Below are 20577 nucleotides of genomic sequence, written 5' to 3' on the forward strand. Positions count from 1 at the left end.
AAGGAGAGGCTGATACGATTTCTCCTAAATCCCAGTTTCCTAAAATTGTCAGAGAGGGTTTTCCCTCCCTGGAAGGGATGATGGAGGGGCATGTCTAGCCACATCTCCAGACCCTGCTCTTTGTGTGAGTTCACCTGTTTTAAGGAAGGTGGTGGTTGAAGAAGAAGCCCTTGGTGCTGCATTTTGGAAAACTGCACTTTGCTCTTACTTTCTTCTAAAATCAACCCACTCTTGTGAGAGGGTTTCACGGGTGTGGTGTGGGATTATTTTCCTGATCCTCCCTGAGCTGGGTCTCACTGATTTCCTTAAACAAGGGCCTGCCTTTTTGTTCCATCTCCAGAGGTGCCAGACACTGTGAGAGATCCCAAGCAAACGGCATACCCATGCTTAAATAGTCTCCTTTCCAGACTTCCTTGTGGCCACACTAATCAGTGGATGGAATAAAGGTATGCAAAGGTGCTTCAGGAAGGAGAGCAGACAAAACTTTCTTGAAGCTCCAAACTCCACCCGTTTGGAGACTCAGGTTTGAGGAAATTTCTATGATTTGCAATATCAGGGAGGGAAATAAAGCCCAGGCAGTGCAGCATGAATTATGCATGGAGTTTATTGAAGGTACAGCTGAAAGTCTGGAGTAAGCGAAGGGTAATAACTCTGTTCACTTACACATGAAAAGCTTTAACTCCGTCTATTGCACACAGGAAAAACAACACATGCATTTAACTACAGAAATATAAGGTGCTCGTTGGGGTGTAATTAAAATCTGCTCTACCAAAACACAGTGTAGCAACCTGGACCAATTTACATAAGCATTCCCAGCCCTCTTGTAAACAGGAAAAATTGGATTTTCTGCTGTCATTAAAGAAGTTAAATTACAGATGCAGCTTTGTCTTGGACAATTAAATTGTGGCTTCTCTCTCTGAAGTTGGGATGACCAAATTTTTCATCCTTTTGCAATAGCTGCATTAGGAGTCTCTGCTGGAAAGGGGTCAAGCAGGGAAGGGTGATTGAAAAGCCAGCATGATGAGTAGAGACAGGGATGGTCTCTGAAATTAAAATCTCATCTGGCTGAGGGGGGCAGGGGGGAGTTACCCCCAAGAAAGACATCAGGGAGAGGGTGGGTTTTGTCAGGCTAAGGGTGTAGGCAGAGCGATGTCCTAGCGCACGGTTGTGTGATCCCTGTGGCTGTCAGAGGGAGGGGGAATACTGTTTTATTGCAGAAATGCTGATTATTATAAAATCTGCCGTGTCGGGCCCTGCCGGTCTCTACCGGGTCGTCCTGACCACGCGCACGGCTGTGCTGAACCTGTTCCCGCAGACCCCCGGGGGCCCGGGGATGAGCACGGGCCCGGGGCCGCACTGCTCCACCCCCGCGCACACCACGCTGCCCAGGTTGCCCAGGTTGCCCAGGTTGCCCAGGTTGCCCACGCCGGCGGCGCACTGGACTCCGTCCACCCCGGTGAGCACTTCCCTCCCCACGCAGCCGACCGCGCTCCTGGCCCCGAATCCTGCCCCGACCTTGGGGACACAATCCACGCTCCGGGTGCTGAACCCGGCGTTGCCGAAGGACGAGACCATGCCCAGCCCCGCGCCGGCCCCTCCGCTCTTTACGGTGCATTTGCCTCCGATTCCAGACAGGGATCGGCACTCCCCGACCGTGCCCCCGCCGCTGACCACGGCTGCGGGAGAAAAGCAGGCTCGGTCACCCCCAGAGCAGCGAAAACCCGGCTTAAAAGGAGCGTTACAAGCTTTAAAAGCTTGTAAGGAAATCAAGGCGGGGTTCATTAACTCACCTACGCTCACGGGGTTGCCGGTGCATATCCTGTCAAGGAAAGAAAAGTCTCAGAGATGTATTTAGGGACATATTCCTCAAATTCACAGGCAAATAGAGCCCAGCCACTGCCTCCTTAGAAACCTGGCATGTCCTTCGTCTCTTTAGGTGCACCCTGCTGACAGGTGCTTGCTCAAATTGCCCACCAAAGCAGTGCAGGGTTGGATCCCTAATTCCATGGTCATACTAATGTCCCATCCTCTCTTTGGACGAGAACGTGATGCCCTCTGCACCCAGTGGGAGGGAAAAAAAGGGACCCCGCTCCCCTCTGCAGCCCTGGGTGCCACATTTCTTTCTCCTCCCATTGTCTTTTGCTGATCATCCTTGCAAGGTGCGTCCAGGGCTGCTCCTACCTGCTCTCTTCTCCCTCCAGCAGCGTCCTGTATGTGGCAATCTCAATGTCCAGGGCCAGCTTGACATTGAGCAGCTCCTGGTAGTCCCTGAGCAGACAGGCCATCTTGTCCTTGGCCTGCTGCAGAGCTGTCTGCAGGTCAACCAGCTTCTGCCGGGCATCCTTGAGGGCGCAGTCTCCTCGTTGCTCGGCATCACAGATGGCTGTCTGCAGGGCTGAGATCTGGGGACAGCCACGGGAGGACGTTCCCACAAAGCTTCAGTCAAGCAAGGTAAAGCCCATCCAGTCCCATCTCCTGCCATGGGCAGGGACACCTTCCACTAGCCCAGGCTGCTCCAAACCACATTCAACCTGGCCTTGGACACTTCCAGGCACAATTCCTCTGGGCAAGAGGGCAGCCAAGGGTGATATTAAGGAGTATCTCCACAGCACTGCTCATATATTTCTCAGCCAGGAAGTGACAGAGAGCCAAGATTTAGGCTGGATTTGTGGTAGCCAAGCTATTTGGGATGAAGGGGATGGGATCTGTTGGCTGCAACCTGGTGAGATGTTGGCTGTAATCTGGTGGGAGCCCACAGCAAACACTTATCCCGGTACTGGCAAACCAATGCACTTCTTATTTGCAAAGTGAGAAATAAATATGCTTTTTTGTGTGCATGAACAGCAGATGAGAAGTAAAAATAGACCTAATCTGGGGCAAGGGGTTCTTTGCAGCTCCACAGGGTGGGAACTGGTAGGACAATGCCCTTTGGTGGAGGAGCTGCGCTCCCAGGCGGATCCAGCCCTTGGTCCTACCTGTTTCTTCACGTTGTCCGACTCACACTGCAGCTTCTGGATCATCCTGTTGAGCTCGGTAATCTCGCTCTGGTTGTTCCTCAGGTCATCACAGAACTTGCCCCGGCTGCTGTGGAGCTCCTCCAGCTGTTGCACAGGAAGAGGATGATGTCAATGCACCCAAATCCCCCTTCCCAGGGCCCCCACCTTCCCGGGAAGATGGGAATCTCTGCAGCTGCACCAGGGTCAGTGTCCCCAGGGCTCCACCCAGACATGGCCTCAGACTGGGTAAGGTGAGAGTCTCAGGGGAGTCCTGGACTTGCTGATCTTGGAGGTCTTTTCCAGCCTTAAGGTTCTATGATTTGCCCTTTGGGAAGTAGTGATGCTCCTCAGAGTGCACAAAGGGGGCATCTCTGAACATTCTGATCTGCTCTGCTTGTACTGAAATGTCTCAAATCACACTTCTAAGGTTGGTTTGTGTTTGGGTTTTGTTGGTTTTTTTTTTTTTTTTTTTTTGTTGTTGTTGTTTGGTTGGTTTTTTGTGTTTGTTTTTTGGTTTTTTTTTGTATGACTTTATTAAGCAAATTGAAGCTAATACACAGTGTGAGGCAGGTTAAAGTTGCATCATGGAGGATGGGAACGGTCTCAGAAATGGTCAGTCACAGAAATTCACAGAATACTCACCCTGGTTTGGTAGAAAGCCTCCACCTCAGCCTTGCTCTTCTGGGCAATCTCCTCGTAGCAGCACTCCACGCTTTTGATGATGCCCTCCATGTCCAGGTCCCGGCTGTTGTCCATTTGCACGATGACAGAGGTGTCACACAGCTGGCAGTCCAGCTGAGCCCTCTCCTGCAGGACCAGAGCATCAGTTCCATTCCCTCAACCAGCCACGCCAGCAGCAACCCCAGCAAGGGGGGTCTGGCTGGAGGAGGTTCTCCCCTGAACTCCCAGCATGGGGTTTTCCAGTTGGGCAACTGGTGTCCAGCAAAACCTGGCAGCTGGGATTTGTTTTGGTGGCACAACATGGGATGGCTGGATGCAGCTCCCTAAGGATGGGTGGGGAGTCTGGTGAAGTCACTTCTGCATTTTTGGCTGTGTCAGTGCTCTCCTGGATTTGGATTCTTTGAGCCCCACTGACCCCTGCTGAAGGGGTTTAGCTCAAGAAGGTGTCAATGCAAAGTGTCCCCTGTGTCTTTTGTTAAAAACTTGCGGAATTTTAGACAGAAGTGTTATTTTCATAAAAATATTTTGACTAATGTAAAAAAAAAAAAAACCCACAAAAAGTGCTAGAAACATTTGGCCAGCCCAGGGATGGTTTGGACTAGAATGTAAGAGGTTTTCAGGCAAAAGATCCCTCCCCTTGTGGACAGCAATGTAGCAACCAAGACACTCTTTGCCTTCCAAAGTAGGTGTGACAGCGTTGTTATCAAATACTTCCAAAAGGCATACAGTTTTGGGCTGCAATTCCAGGATTTTCTGGAAAGACACCTTTCCCTGCACTCTTGGTGTAAGACTTGGGTGGGGAGGGCAGGAGATGATGCCTCACCCCAGGGAGCAGATTGGGCCAGGAGCTCTTACCTCAGCGTAGATGCACTTCAGGAACTCCAGCTGCTGCCGCAGGAGACCCACCCTCACCTCCAGCTCCTCTTTGGTCAGGTAGAGACAATCCACATCCTGGAGAGATAGCAGGAATTTGGTGAAAAGAGGTGAAGGAACGACTGTGGCAAATCCCAGGTTTTCTTTAGAGTAGGAGAAAACCCTACTATTTCCAGCCCTTAGCGCTATGTGGGTTTGGGCTTCATGTGCTAAAAACCTCAGAGGCCCTCCAGATTCGTTGGGTTGCCTCATTTTTGGGGCATCACGGTGTGCCATGGTGCCAGGACCCCCCACTTCTCCCACTGACCCCACGCCCAGGGTTTGCCCACCCTTATGTGGCCCTGACTCACCTTCTTGAGCACCACGAACTCGTTCTCCGCTGCCGTGCGCTTGTTGATCTCATCTTCGTACCTGCAGGAAAGCAGAGTGGGGAGATGCTGAGCCTTGGGGGTCCCATCTGCATCACCCAACTGCCCAGTGCAGACAGTGGGAAATGAGATTTCACATTGCACCTCGTTTTTTATCATTATTTTTGCTTTGTTGCTGTTTCTTACACCCTCACTGGGTTTTACTCAGCAGTTTCAGCCATGCTAGTGGTTTGGGTGGCTGGAGTCAGAGGACAGAAAATCCAGCCAAACCACCAGAAATGCAAAGCTGGAGGCTTGGGTTGCTGCTTCCATCCCTTCTGCTTTGTGAGATGTTTTTCCAGAGCATCCAGGACTGTGCTCAAAGTGTTTATGGGGAGACTGGCCAAAATACCTCAGGGGAAGTTCAGGAGCTTGAGCAACCTGTGAAACTCCAGGGTGCACTGGGGAGCACAGTCAGGGCATAATGAGTTAGTAATTGGGACCTGCAAGAACTTCCAACAAGATGCTGATTCTGTGAGTTGGACCTGCTTGGTGGTGGCTCAGCCAGAAAAAACACCTGAAATGATGAACTCTGGGGAAAGTTGATCCAGTGACCTGGTTTGTGGCTTAGCAGAGCACACAGGGAGATATTAAGGAGTATCTACAGCTTAGATTAAGAAAAAAAAAAAAAAAATTTCTCACATTCCCTCTGGGAAGAGAGAATGAATCCCAGCATGATGTGGGTAAAGAGTGAGGTGGAGAAAATTGGCTGAGGGGTTTGTTTGTTTTGTGGGAATGGATGGCACTGGGGAAAACACAGGCACAGGTGGTGGGGGAGATTTGATATGGCAAACCACAGGGGTGTGCAGGAGGCAGAGGAAGAGTGGTTCCCTATCCTGCCCTGTATGGAAGCTGGGCTTGAAAACGTCTCCCAGTCCATCTCCAGTGCAGCACTGGATACCCAGTGCAGGAAATTCGCCCGGTACTGCGGCACCTTGCCCTGTGCCCCAGTTTGTTGATCCATCCAGTGCAATTTCCTTAGATTCACACTCAGGGACACCACCCAGGCCAGCAACATCCACCTCTGCAGCTTGCCTCTGTGTGACTTACTTGCACTTGAACTCCTGAACCAGGTCCCGCAGGCACCGCTCCTCATTCTCCAGCCGCTCACGCTCCCCCATCACACACTCCAGCTGCTTCCTCAGGTTGCAGATGAAGTTCTCAAACACAGGCTCCAAGTTCCTCCGGGATGCTGGGAGCACATACTGCTGCAGCAGCTCCCACTTGGTGGTCAGCACCTTGTTCTGCTGCTCCAGCAGCCTCACCTGGGCAGGGAAGAGATGGGAGAGTCAGGCTCTCCTGTCCCAGGGTTTCTCTACTTCCCAAAGGGAAAAGTGAAAATCAAATTGGAATTGCAAGTGGTCAGGTGCTGCTGTCTCAGGGGGTTGAGTGGGACCAGCATCTTCTCTGAGCTAAACGGTCCCACCCAGGACTCAAATCTCAGGCTGAGCAACATCAGTGCCTTCACTCTGTGTTGAGGCCAAGCCTGGCTTCAGCCAACGCTTGCTCAGCCAGACAGCTTCGCTCCTCCTCCAGAACTGGATCCTCGGCCTCCCGATGGGCCCAGGGCACTAACAAGTCTTTCTCAGCACTAAAAGCTCCATCCAGGACCTCATTTGGATGTATCTGATTTAAACTCCAATTGTGGATATTTATCATGCCTTTCCACTTCTAGATTAAAGGGCTCTCTAGGAGCTTGATGGGTCATGAATAAGTCATTTTACAAATGGGAAGAAGCAGGAGTTGCTGCTCCTGGGTGGATTCAGTTTTTCCAGTTATAGAACAACTCTCCAGGAAAATCAAGATCAGATCAGACAGAGCAGATTTTCTTTGGTGCTTGAAAAATTCTTTCCCATAACAGCTCTCTAAACAGTCATGAAAACCCTTAAATGTAGCCAAGAAAACAATGATAAATTACATCTTTTTAGGAAATCACCAAATCATTTTGTTCACAGAGTGGAGGGACAGAGAAATTAAAATAGTTCCTCCCATTTTAGTTAAATTCATCCTTCCACATCACCTTCATGAAACACAAACTATTTTAAGAATGCAGAAGTCCTTTGGAGTTTATAGATTTGTGAGAGCAACATCAGATTATACACTTGAAATAAAATTTCTTATCCTTCAGTGTCTTCATCTCATCACTCACATGTTTGGATTTACTATATCCCTGGAGCTGGTCCTGACTGACCTCTTTAGCAGGTTGGTGACCACCCAAAGGTACAACACTGGTGGTGTTGCCTTGGTGCAAGGCTTAAATCCAGAGGGTCTCCAGGCCAGGACCACATGGCTCATAAGAAACATTTAAATACCAGGACACCAGGAGAAAGAGCTCCCCTTGTTGTCTCTGGGGACATGCACCCTTCGGAGCCGAGGGATGCGGGGAGGGGAAAGTGGGGTCTCACCTTGTCGATGAAACAGGCGAACTGGTTATTGAGGTTCTTGATCTGCTCCTTCTCGTGGGTCCGCACTTGGCACTCCTCGGGGTCCACGCCCACGCACAGGGGCTTGAGGAGCTCCGGGTGGATGCTGACGCCGCGAATCCCCTCGGACCTCCCTCCGCCGAGGCCAATGCCGATGCCACCACCGTAGCCCCCCATGGCCACGCCATCCCCCAGGCCTCTGTAGCTGCCCAGGCCCCCGAAGCTCGCACAGTTCCCAAAGCCCACGACGGTGCCAAAGCGGCCCCCGCCGTAAGCGACGCCGCAGCGCCCAACGCCGGCACCGCCGTAGACCCCGCTGCGGCAGCTCCCACCAAAGGAAATCCTTTGCCCTCTGCCCAGGTCACAGACACTGCGGCTGCTGAAGCCACCGATCCCACACCTCCGTCCCACGGGCTGGCAGACGGAAGCCGAGCTGCTGTTGGGCCTGCCCAGGCCGCAGACGGCAGAGGCCGAGGAAAAGCCTCGTCTTCCCAGGATGGAGCCAGAGGTGTAGCACTGTCGGCTCATGGTGGCTGGGGTGGGCGGGCAGTGACGGCGACGCAGAGGAGCAACAGAGGAGCAGGGGCTGGAAGAAGGAGATCTCCTTTAGCTCCTCTGAGGCAGAGCCCTTCTCCTTATATACATTTCAGGAGGTGCCTCAGATGCAAAAATTTAATTTATCCACTGGGTTTGGTCTGCCTGGCAGCAAGGAATGGCTTCCAACATTTTAAACCCACAGCAAACACTTCTATCTCATATGAAATAATGTGGAAATTAAAATAAACTGCTTTGCTTGCAAGCTTCAGTTTCAGGACTTATATTTTACTTAATTAATCTGCTTCCTTATTGTGTAATTATAGTTTAGCAAAATAATTCAAGGGGTTTTTATTCATGGCTTGTTTACGGTTTGGTTTCACCACAGTGTTTAATTACGTTTCAGGACCTCCTGCAAAATGTCGTGGGGATGCCGCCCCTTTCAGGGTCCATGGCCAGCTCCGGGCGGGCTCTTGAGCAATGACAGCTGCTGACAGGGAGAGGGAAGGCGGATCCATCCCGGCTCAGCACTGACGTTGTTGGGAGCGCTCTCGTAAGCATTTATTCCTTCCTCTTGTGGGGATGGCTGTGGCTCTTGGAGAGAATTCGGGCGCTGATCGTCAGAATGGGGTTGGTGGTTTCCATATGGATGGAGCAGGAACCGCGTGAGGTGGTGCTGAGGATGAGTTTGGTCATGGGGAAGATGCTCTGGGGGTTCACAGAATCATGGAGTCATGGAATGATTTGGCTTGGGAGGGACCTTAAAGCTCATCTCAATCCACCCTCTGCTGTGAGCAGGGACACCTTCCACTGTCCCAGCTTGTTCCAAGCCTCATCCAACTCGGCCTTGGTCACTTCCAGGGAAGGGGCAGCCATAGCTCCTTTGGACAACCTGTGCCACAGCTCAATGGGGCTTCCACTGCCCCTTATCATGCCTGAAATTGAAGATAAGGCATTTCTGGAAAATGAGAGTGATTTATTACTGAGTTATGTGCCCAGGGAAAGTGCTAAATTTCGAACATGGGCGTGAGGGGACTGGGGCACACAGCAGATTCACAAGAACAGGACAAGCAACAAAGAAGGGAAGTGTTACAAGGAGGTTGAGAAATGTCAGGTGGAGTGAAGGTTTTGCCTGGTCATCCCTTGACACACCTTTTTGACATTAAATCTGTCCAGTAGTATCTGGCAATGAGAAGGCATTGTCCCATCTTAATTAAAATTCTTAAAAAGATTTTTGAATTTACTTGGAAACAAAGTTCCTTTTTTGCCTTAAAAAAGGGGTCTAATCGCATAAACAAAAGAGATTGCGGAGCTTGCCCTGAGAAATCTTTACATCTTTGCTGGGGCAAAATTAACTGGTTCTGGGCGGACTCAGTGCTATTGTCAATGTGAAATGCACAGGAAGTCAGGAAGAAGAATCAGGATATTTAGAATATTTGTGGAGTATTTCCTGGAAGGATCTTTCCTTTTTGTTTTAACAGATCTCATAATGGGTTGAAATGGAAAAATTACTATATTTAATTATAATCATGTGGGGTTCCATTATAGCTATGTTGGTCTGAGTATCCACAGATGCACATCTTGCAATGAGATGTACTTTCATAGAATCGTGGAATCATGGAATGGTTTGGAAGGGGCTATAAAACCCATCTCATTCCAACCCCCTGTTGTGGCCAGAAACACCTTTCACTTTCTCAGATTATTCTCATTTGCAGATATTTGGAGAAATCAAATGAGCTTTTGGGCACCACATGCTTCATGTCACTTTGAGGTAACCCAGGCACTGGGGCCTCTTGCATGCAAGTGAAAAGAGAAGAAATATTTTGGAGATGAGTTTTATTTTGAGCCAAAGCATTGGTGCAATCCCTGGAGAAGACTCTGGGTGTGTGAAGCCAAACATGGAGCACTGCCTGGGGACAGGGCGTTCACGGACAGGACAAAGCATCACTGAGCCCTTAGGGAGGTCCAGACATGACCTCCATGAACTTTTTTAGTCTGGCACAACCACGGGCAAGCCGAAAAGAGGGAGAAGCCAGGCTCTTTTTCTGCTCTCCATGTGGCTCAGCCCTCCACAGCTGTGGGATCGGGAGCAGCTGCTGCTCTGCTGCCCAGAAGAACCACAGAGAGACTGCATCTCCTCTTCACGGCAGGAAAGACATGGCCCTTTTCCTTGAGGACAACAACTTTCCAGTTTTTCCAGCTGTGAGAAATCTGCATCTGGCTGGGGTCAGGTCCCAGTTATCCCCCGTATCTCTGCTCAGCCACCGTGGAGTGCCTTGTACCACAAGGGTGACACACATTTCAGGGCTGTAGACGCTCCAAACCCCTGGTTTTGTTGGAAAACAGGGGAAATGCTGCTCATGGGACAATCATCCTCCACCAGCTGCAAGCCCTGAGATCCCTTCTTGTGTATGAAGAGTTGTTGGGCTGTTCCTCCACAACAAACCTGATCTTCAACCTCTGGCTCCTGCTCCTGTCCCTAAGAAGTGGCTTTTCCAGGTGCCCAGCCTTGCACACCAGAGGAAGTCAGTCCAGGGCAGCACCTGTGGTTTGCAGCTGCTGAGCTTTCACAAAGCCGGTTTGGAGTCACATGGTGGAGGTTCACCAACTTCAAAGCAGGAAGGACTCCAATGGGATTTGGGCTTCCCAAGAGAAGGGTTGCAATGGTTTTCATGCACAAGTCGTCTTCCTTGAGACCTTTTCATGTGTCCACACTTTGTCCTGGCTGGTTGTGGGTGAGATGGTATTGGCAGAGAGGGACCCAACCTTCCTCTTCCCAAGGAGGATATGAAACTGCTTCTCTCATGGATTCATCTTTTATTTTAACCTACAGCTTCCACCCAGTTTTACAGGGGAAACCCCTGAGCTGCTTGGCTCTAAACATTCCTTGAGCTGTGGTGGCTTTCATGAGACTTTAAAACCTTTGAGATTTACATGTGCCCAGATAAATTCATTCTGCTTAAGCACCTACTAAACTGGGACCTGCTAAGCCACTCCTGCAGACAGGGAGAGCCTGGGGGCATTTCCAACCTGTTGTTGGGATTTTGGCTGAAAACACCATCCAACAGAGTCTGCTTTGTCCCAGTGAGAAAAGCACTTTTTAAGACCCTCTTGTTGGAAAACAGGGCTGTCAGGGCTCGTGCTGGTGGTGTGCTCCCTCCCTCCCTGCAGGCTGGGCAGTTTTTGTGGCTCCCTTCGGAAGGGACACAAAGTCACCATTAAAAGGGTTAATGAGGCCCCCAGGACACCTCCCACTGGTTTGGCTGGTCCTGCTCTCCAAAGGTGGCTGTTCCCCATCTCTTAAGTGCAGCTTGATTCGGCTCCCACATCAAAGCAGACAGGGATTAGTGGGGACAGGGGTAGAGATGATGGTCTGAAACTGGGAACCAGTAACCTTGATGCACAGCCACTCCTCACCCTCAGCCTGGGTTGTCCCTGTCCATTTATGCTGCTTTGGGGCAAAGAGATGGAAGAGAATTCCTGAGGTTCCTTCCAGGCTGTTCCATGATTCCTGCCCATATGTACCACTTGCATTTGAGGTGTTTCCAGGTATGACCTTCCCAGAACTTCATCCTTCCTTCTGCTGGACTCTGGGTGACCCGTGTGATCCTGTCACCAGTGTTGGGGTGTTGTGACAGTCTGCTCAGAGAACAAAATGAGAGAATAGGATCCACCTGTGTGCCCCGGCAGCCCGGATGGACACCACCTCCAGGGGACACCAGGCCCAGCCTAGCCAGGCCAGGGAGGAGGATTGTCCTGCTTTGCTCTGGGCTGAGGCAGCCTCACCTCCATTCGGGGGGCAGATTTGGCTGCCATAATATAAGGAAGACCTAAAGATGCTGGAGAGGGTCCAAAGGAGGGACATAGGGATGGGGAATGGTCTGGAGGGGCCGCACAAAGTCAGCCTGGAGGAGACTGAGGGAAGACTTGTCAGGGGCTGCATCTTCACCTTAAGGGGCAACTGTGAGCAGGGAGAGGACCCAGGGAACAGCTGGAGCTGTGTCAGGAGGGTCAGGTTGGATATTGGGAAAAGGTTCTGCTTGCAGAGGGTGGTCAGGCACCGAACAAGTTCCCTAGGGAATGGTCATGGGCCCGAGTCTGCCAGAGCTCCAGGTGCCTTTGGACAGCGCTCTCAGGCACACGGTTTTTGGGATTTTTGGCATGTCTTGTACAGGGTCAGGAGCTGGACTGATTATTTGGGTGTGTCCTTTCCAACTCAGGATATTCCATGGTTCTATAAAATGCCCCCCCTCAAGGTGATGTCTCACACGTGGAACACCTTGAGCCACCTTTTGCAAGAGATAAAGAGGTCTCATAGCAACCACCACAAGTGTCCACCCCTTTCTTTGTAACATTCCTCCTTGGCATAGGAATTTGTGAGGCATTTTGACATCATTCAGACAACTTTGTGTCAGTCCTCAGGGCTGAGGGACCACAAGGGCTCTAAACAAGGGTGGGATCAGAGTGATGGTGTCAGGATGAAAGCAGAGTGGCCAGAAAGGAGCACTGAGGAGGGTCACCCTGTTGAGAAGGAGCCCCCCAAAGGCACAAGGGGTCCACTGGAAGAGTTTTTTGGGGAAAGGTTGGCAAAAAATCTCCCATGGGGAGCGCATCAGGTGTGGAGGTGGGAAATAGGGCTGTGCTGTTTCACAGGATAGTTGTCTTGTCTCTTCTATGGTACAGATGGTTTTAATCAGAAAATGTGTTCCTTCATGCACAGAGCCAACTGGGGACTCTGCAGGTGCCTTCCACCAGCTGAGTGAAAGGGGAGAGTGTGGAAGGAGGGAAATTCAGCCTCAGAATTTCAACTAGTTCCCATCAATGTCTGGAAATCTATCTGTGTGTCACACCAGTATCTGCAGTACCACAGGGAGTAGCTGCTCAGTGTTTGATGTAACAGAGTTAACTTTTCAAACTTTTGTTTTAGAGTTTTCTTTAAAGAAAAAGTGAAGTGGAGACAATGCACAAACATTTCATGCTGCTTGCTGGCAGCAGAGCAGAGAACACAGATTTCATCAGCAAAACAATCTCTGTGCTGAATTTAAAAGTGAAGAAGGACAAGGAGAGGCATTGGTTAGAGAACAAAGCCTCTCACAGGCCATGTAAAAACAACTCTGTAGATGAGATCACCAATAAATAAAAACACTTCCAGCGTGGGAGTCCTTTACCTAAATTCAGATGCCTAAAAGCCAGGCACCAAGTTGAAGAGAGAGGCTGTGAATAGCCAATGAGAGAGCTTGGGATCATCAAGGAATAGATTGTTTTCTAAAGCCACCATTGCAGGAGAACCTGGAGACAGGAGTCAGCAGGGCCCATGCAGGGTGATCCCAGAGCAGAAGTTCTTATCTTCCACAGCTGCCTCAGCAAAATAAAGGAACAAATTCGAAGCAGGAGAAATAACAATGGTGTGGTGAGCACCTATTCATTAAACTTCCCAGATGGACACTCAGATTAAGGAGATGACAGAAAGCTGAGCTTCTGGAGGATGTACCTATTACCTTAATGAATGGTTGGAGTCACTTTTGTGATTCATTTTGTCACCAACATGCAGAAAACCTCGGTGTGTCACCCCAGCAGTGGCAGCTCAGTGGGTGTGCTGTGTGTAATGGTTTCTCCAGTGAAATAAGTGGAGATAAAGGCAGGATTTGTCCTGGAGGAGTTGGCAACCACCTTCACTGCAGCCCTAATACTCAGGAGCACCTGCTCCAACGTTCCCTAAAGCCCCAGTGCCCTGGAGCAGCCAGATGGAACATTGGGCTCCTCACTCTTTATTTCCCTGGCTCAGCAAAGCCTGCAGGGTTGGAACCTCCATTTCCAGAGATTAACACCCTGAATGGCCACAAAACCACACGTTCCTGGCGATGCAGCACAGCAACAGTCACGGCACCTCTGGAGTGATGATCCCTCTCCCCACTGAGCAAGGTCATGGGATCATAGAACCACGGGATGGTTTGGCTGGAAGGGACCTTAAAGCTCATCTCATTCTGGCCCCTGCCATGGGCAGGGACACATTCCACTATCCCAGGTTCCTCTGAGCCTCACCCAGCCTGGCCTTGGACACTTCCAGGGGAGGGACAGCCACAGCTTCCTTTGGAGGTGCAAAGTCACACTTTGAATTCATTGCTTCTGATGGGGATTCCTTCACTGCTCAACCTAAATCTCCTGTTTTGGGAAACTCTTCCTTTCATGGCTAGAGATGTGCCCATACTAGCTTTGAAATCCAGCTGGGCCCCATCTGTTGCCACCAGGCTTGGGAACCTGGGCTGCAGGAAAACCCAGAACTGAGTGACTGGAAAAGAAAGCCAAGAATCAGCACAGAGAAATGGGAATGGAAAATCCCCCTGTGAATCCTGTCCTGGGCTGAGACCCCATCGTGGGCAGCAGGCAAGGGGGGCGGTTCTGCCACTGTGCCCTGCTCAGGTGAGACCCCACCTGCAGAGCTACCCCAGCCCTGGGAGCCAGCACAGGCAGGACATGGAGCTGCTGGAGAGAGCCCAGAGGAGGCCACGGAGATGATTAAAGGGATGGAGCAGCTGCTGTGAGGAAAGGCTGAGAGAACTGGGATTGTTCAGCCTGGAGAAGAGGAGGCTCTGGGGTGACCTAATTGTGGCCTTCCAGTGCCCAAAGGAGACAACAAGGATCATATAGAGAGACTGTTTGTAAGGGCCTGGAGTGCTAGGACGAGGGGGAATGGCTTCCCACTGAAAGAGAGTGGAGATTAGGTATCAGGAAAAAAGTCTTCCCTGCGAGGGTGGGGAGGCCCTGGCACAGGTTGCCCAGAGCAGCTGTGGCCGCTCCACCCCTGGAAGTGTCCAAGGCCAGGTTGGACAGGGCTTGGAGCAGCCTGGGATTGTGGAAGGTGTCCCTGCCCATGGTGGGGGCGGCACTGGATGCATGTGTGGGTCAGACTGGGGAAGAGAAGGATCCAGGGCAATCTTGGAGCCCCTTCCAGCACTTAAATGGGCTCCAAGAGAGCAGGAGAGGGACTTTGGACAAGGGCCTGGAGTGCCAGAAGTAGGGGGAATGGCTTCCCACTGGCAGAGGGCAAGGTTTGGGAAGAAATCCCTCCTTGTGAGGGTCCAAGGCCAGATTGGACAGAGTGTGGAGCAGCCTGGGAGAGTGGAAAGTGTCCCTGTCCATGGTAGGGGTGGCATTAGATGATCTTTCAGATTCCTTCCAACCCAAACCATCCCATGAATCTCTATTTCCTGCCAACAGGACTCTCTGGCTATGCTCTGTTAGAGGATCAAAAGAAAGCACTTTAGGTAAACCTACACTTTTCTGGGCAAACTGTGCTGAGTGGGATCTTAGAAATTCACATTTTCATTTCCAGCTCAGCACCTGGGTGATCCCAAGTGATTCAGGCTCCCTCTTCCCCCTCGGCTTGGCAGGATAGACACACTGGGGACATTCACTGGGGGAACTCCAGGGCAATTTCTCAGAGCTGCAAACACACATCAGTGTTTGGCCTTGTTATTCCCTTTGTTCTTGTTATTATGTGGCTGATTTTTCTCCCTTAATATCCCATGGGGAAATCCACCTGCTGGGCACCGCGTGTGATCCCAGGCAGGGTGAAGCACCTGCGTCTCTTGTTCCCCATGCAGAATGGTTTGCATGTGGAAATCTCAATGTTCCAATGCCAGCTTGGTGTTCAAGGCATCCCAATAATTGCACCCCTGGTATTCCAAGCTCCTCCTTGGCTTCACCTGGAAATCCTTCCATGTTTTTTTTTCTCTGGGACGTTTTCGCAATGCTGTCACTGCTCAGCTTAGCCTTCCTGATCCTGTCTGCAGCCAGGCTGCTCCCAAAGCACAGACGGGAGGCTTTACTTTCCCTTTAATTACTGAGCACGACAGCTGCGGCTTCCTCAGCCTCATTTCATTAAGGGCTGACAAACACCCTGGGCTGTCCCCAAAACATCACTGCCCCTTTGAGCAACTCCTTTCAAGTCACTCCAAGAGTTCATGATAAAGGGGACTGGTTGCTTCTGCGATTGCTACTGGGTCTGGCATAAGTGCCTGTCACCCCGCGGGGTTTAGCACCTCCTTCCCACCCAAACCCTCATCGCTGTCACACACAGAGCCCTGCAGGGCAGGCTGTTGGCCACCACTCTGAATCCAGAGCTCTTGGATGCACAGTTCACAGTTCCTTTACCCTGAGTCCTCATTCTCTGACCTCAAAACTGAACAAGAACCTTAAAATCTGGAAGGTTTTTATCCTTTCCCTTCTTTCCCCTAACTGCCAATTTTATTTTTGTCATACAAAACAACCCATTTCAAGGCAGCTGGCAGAGGTCCTGTTTAATTCCTTCTCCCAGATCAACATCTGGGCTCTTCCAGAACTGGAATTGCTCTTGTGAAATAATATTCAGTAGCTGATTCCTCCTTCCTTTACAGTTCCAAGTCTTGAAGCCTGCTCTGGGCTGTGCCCTGTGATTTCTGACAGGGCCTGTATCCCAGAAATTGTCCATTTTCACAACAATGCAGGCGTCACAAACCTTGTGCCTAAAGGTTGTAGAAAAGCTGCTGTCCGGAGTGAATCCCCCTCATTTGCATCACTTTTGGGGAAATGCAGAACTAATTTTCTAATGGGAGTCTCCCTCATGCCCAGACTGGGGTGATTCAGCATAGAAGAAACCACCACAGCCTCCTTTTAATCCTGGAAATTAATAAATCTCCCTACTGTGCTGGGCCATGGCCAGTGAGTGCCGGGTGGAGACAGAGGATTCCCCACCTGAACCATGAAGAATATTGGTGGTATTTTTGTTCCTGTATAGAACCAGCCCATAAACCTTTGTGGGTAACGCAGCCCAGCTCTGTCACTACCAAAGCAGGCTGTGCTGAACACCAGGGTGTTTCAAGGAAAAAAGCAAATCCAACCTGTATTTCCCTATGGATAGATAGAAAGGGAGGGATTTCTGCTCTTCAAACACATCTCAGCAATCCCAGGTCCTGCCTCCCCCAGCCCGCCCTGCCCCACAGCGCTCTTGCGGCACCATCCAGCTCCCAGAGCCAGTGCAGGACTGGTGACACTGGTTCACACTTGGCTGCTTTGCATGGCTGGCTGGGGCATGGGTTCCTTTCCTTTCTTCTGAGCAGATTTGTGGAGGGTGTTGTCTGTGGTCAGGAACTTCCCCAAGCCACCTCAATGACACAGACCTGGTAAAAGTGGAGAGGAGGAATCACAGAATCACAGAATATTCTCATTTGGAAGGGACTCAAAAGGATTACCCAGTCCAACTTTTGCAGAGATAAATCTGCTCGTCTGTGCTCTGGGAAGAGCAAATTTCCTGAGAAGGTTTCATGGCTGTAGAAAAGAAACCCTGAACCCCTTAAAATTAGGTCAGAATTTACCCAAATGTTTGGTTTGGCCACCAAAGAAATAGGTACAATGTTCCCCATGTTCCAGGGCTGAAGAATCAAAAAAAAAATTGGAATTTCCACTAAAACCACGGTAAAGTGTGGTTAAGCAGAGGAGAAAAAACCCCTGCATGACCCCACTTCGCTTTATCCAAGGAAGTGGAGAATCCTCCCCACATGCTAAGCCTGGACCACAGGCCTGGAATATCTTTGTCCTGCCCGATCCACCCCTTCACAACTCAGATCTCGAACCAAACCTTCTCCCTTCCTCCCGTTAGTAACACTGACCACATCAGAGGGAGCAACTTGCTTTGGAATAAAGCGTGGATTGTGGAGCCATCTGACTGCAAGGAATGAGTGTTGGCAGGAGGAACTAATTAGGGACTAATTTCTTACCTATCTATCCACAATCTGCTCTGTTTCAGGTTCTTTGGATCTTGTTTGTTCCCACCTGCCCAGGGCTGCAGGGCTGAAAACCCAACCTTGGATTTCCCATCAGTGCAGCTACGAGTCCCCCATTTGGCTCCACCTTTGTGTGCTGGAACTGGCAACAGTGGCACAATGGGCGTAGTAAATTGTGTGTTTGGTAATTAATAGAAAGCAATGTCTCAGGAGAAGAGACCTCTCATTTGGGGTCAGAAAGGGGAAACAAAACCACTGGACTTCCCAGGAGCTGGAAACAGACTGATAACTGGATAGCCGAAAACAAAGAAGCCCAGATTATTCCTGATAATCATTCTCTGGGAAAAATCCGCATCCACTTCACAGAATCTCAGAATCACTGAGGCTGGAAAAGCCTTCCAGGATCACCGAGTCCAACCTGTGACCAATCCCCACCTTGTCACCCACACCAGAGCTATGAATGCCACGTCCAGTCATTCCTTGGATACCTCCAGGGATGGGAACTCACCAGTCACCTTCTGTCCTCCAGGAACAACTTCTGAGACATTTAAACCCTTTTTTTAACACCTAAAACCAAAAGCTGAAATGGCACAATCTGATTTGGTTTAAAGTGAGATATTCCAAACCAAATCATTGTGGTGTGACTGGGGACTTCCCAGTTTGACTCTGTAAGGAATCCACCATGGAGTAAAGCAAAAATCCCATTCCTACATTGTCAGCAAAGGAGGCAGATTTGCTTCTGAGATTTCTATATCTCTCTCACAGGTGATTCATCCCAGGAACTCTGCTTGTGCTCCAGCTATTTAATTTTTTTGCAGAGTGGGAGCAACTGGGATGACCATGACCAGGGTTCATCCTCCAACTTCTCTGCTGCCAGAACACCAAATCTCTTCACTCCCCAGATTCTGAGATTATTAAAGCCAAGCCTAAGACATAAACATGCTCCCCTCGTGTCCCTCTTGCCTCCTCCTGATGTGCTCCACCACCACCATCTCCACAGAGGCCAAAGAGGGTTCCTGTTCCTGTAAATCTGATCCAATTTTTGCTGTTGCTGTTGATTCAAAGGCTGGATGAGTTTGGTTTTCCCTTTTCTGCTGCTCCTAAGCTAAAAGGCTTGAAAAGTTCCTCATTCAATGCTAAAGTGAAGAGGTTCAGCATCTTTATCTTATTCCAGGTCAGGAGAGAAGGAAGGGGCAGAGATGCCAGGGAGAGCCTGTCTAGTGGCAGACTTAAGAAAATGTTCCTTATCTTGGATTCCTTATCCAGGCTGGATGGAAGAAATGTCTCTTGAGCTTGCCTGGTTTTGTTTGGCTTGTGATGGTTGGTGTCACCTTTTGATGTAAAAAAACATTTTGGTAACTCTTACACACGGGGAAAAATGAGCAAGTGGAAAAGCTTAAATGACAGCCTTGGCTCGGAGAGCATTTCCTTGTTCCATTCATTCTGCCGGGGTTAATTACCAGCTCAACTATTTAGTGGGATGGGTGTTCTTCCCTCTGTGGCTGCAGTTGTGCTGCTGTTCCTGCCTTGTGCTGCAGGGACACGCTGTGGCCAGCACTTCTGAGGGGTGATTTTCTGGGAGATTATTTTCTGGGAGATCACTTTCTCTCTGTTCCTGTCAGAGTCCCACCTCTTCCTCCTCTTCCTGCATTCCGGTCTTGGTGCAATCAGTGCACAGACATGATGTAGGAGAAGAAGGATCCAACTGAGGGATCCTAAAGCCCATCCCATTGCAGGTTGCTCCAAGCCTTGTCCAAACTGGCCTTGGAACTTCCAGGGATGGAGCAGCCACAGGTTCTCTCAGCATCCTGTGCCAGGCCCAACCCTCACCTTTCTAGTCTAGAAATTAAGCTCAGGTTGGGTGGGTTGGTGCCATGAATCCCTCCTGTTTTAAAGATGAATTTATGGTAGAATTGTCCCACCCTGCTCAGGATGATTGAACTGGAAGATGCTTGTTAGGAAGGGTGGGGAGGGGGTCTGACACAGGAGAGTCTCCCCTCTCCTCATGATGCTCTTCTGGCAGCACAGGTTTGGTTTTTGGAGGAGGAACCGTCTGACTGGTCCATGTGTCCCTGGATGATGGAAGAGACCTGGACTGTGCCCTCAGCCTGGATGGCTTTTCTTCTTCCCATTCTCTTCTTCATCTCCTCAACCATGGTAGGCGTTATAACGAGTGTCTGAACTTGTTTCTATTGAAAAGAAAGGGAAAAATAGTCAAAACACTCCTTAAGACTAAAAAGGAAATAAAAATAATAAAGTCAAAACAATCCCCAAGATTAAAACACAAAATAGATATTGGGAAGACAGGTAGCAATGCCTTGCCAGGAGAGAATTTTGAGCTTATTTTACAGCTTTAATGAATGGTTTGAAAACCATTTGAGATGAACCTTTTTCTCTTTGCACCTGAGATAAAATTTTTAAGAGCTGTAGCCAGAGAGAGAAAAATAAATGCAGCCTTCATTTCCCTCTTTGGTTTGTTAATAGCTCAGAATATTTGGGTGTTGGCTTCAGGAGGAGGAGGAGAAGGAAAGGAGCTGCCCTTGTTTTGGGTGAGGCAGGATCATCTCCCTTTCTTCTCTCTATTATTCAGGCTAGTAAAAGTTAATTATTCTTCTGAAATCAGTCAGTCACCTCCCGCTTCCTCAGTCAGGAATGGGAAGAGTCACCCTTGGTAATGCTCCGAATATTTCAGGCTTCTCTCTGAGCTCAGCCCAAGGCCCCACAGGGACAGCCCAGGCTCGAGTCCTCTCTCATCTGGGGCTGCCTCGGTGTCTGACTTTTAAAAGCTCTGGAAATCCCGGGGCTTGCCAGGCCCCCGCCCCTCTAAGCTGGGAATGCCTTGCAAAGCCAGTTCCTGTTTGTCCAGGGCATAAAGGCAGAGAAGGGAGGGGAAGAGCAATGG

General features: G+C 50.0%; 1 protein-coding gene across 1 annotated transcript; it reads right to left on the bottom strand.

Moving 5' to 3' along the window:
• Nucleotides 1-1263: 1263 nt before the first annotated feature.
• On the bottom strand, nucleotides 1264-7908 carry LOC128821101 (keratin, type II cytoskeletal 4-like). The gene is made up of 9 exons (XM_054001987.1): nucleotides 7363-7908; nucleotides 6008-6222; nucleotides 4901-4961; nucleotides 4533-4628; nucleotides 3639-3803; nucleotides 2976-3101; nucleotides 2182-2402; nucleotides 1791-1819; nucleotides 1264-1676 (listed from the first exon to the last, which is right to left on the bottom strand). Exons 1-9 carry the CDS (start codon nucleotides 7906-7908, stop codon nucleotides 1264-1266), a joined length of 1872 nt encoding a protein of 623 aa, XP_053857962.1.
• Nucleotides 7909-20577: the final 12669 nt, after the last annotated feature.

This window comes from Vidua macroura, chromosome 34 (assembly GCF_024509145.1).
Source record: "Vidua macroura isolate BioBank_ID:100142 chromosome 34, ASM2450914v1, whole genome shotgun sequence".
NCBI classification, from domain to species: domain Eukaryota; kingdom Metazoa; phylum Chordata; class Aves; order Passeriformes; family Viduidae; genus Vidua; species Vidua macroura.

What these genes read in the sequence shown, in the direction of transcription:
- LOC128821101 (XM_054001987.1), bottom strand. Translation starts at nt 7,908, where the DNA reads ATGAGCCGACAGTGCTACACCTCTGGCTCCATCCTGGGAAGACGAGGC. An exon ending in TGAAGTGCATCTACGCTGAG is followed by an intron (nt 3,804 to 4,532) that starts GTAAGAGCTCCT and finishes CTGGTCCTGCAG; the next exon opens with GAGAGGGCTCAGCTGGACTG. An exon ending in CTGGAGGGAGAAGAGAGCAG is followed by an intron (nt 1,820 to 2,181) that starts GTAGGAGCAGCC and finishes TTTCCTTGACAG; the next exon opens with GATATGCACCGGCAACCCCG.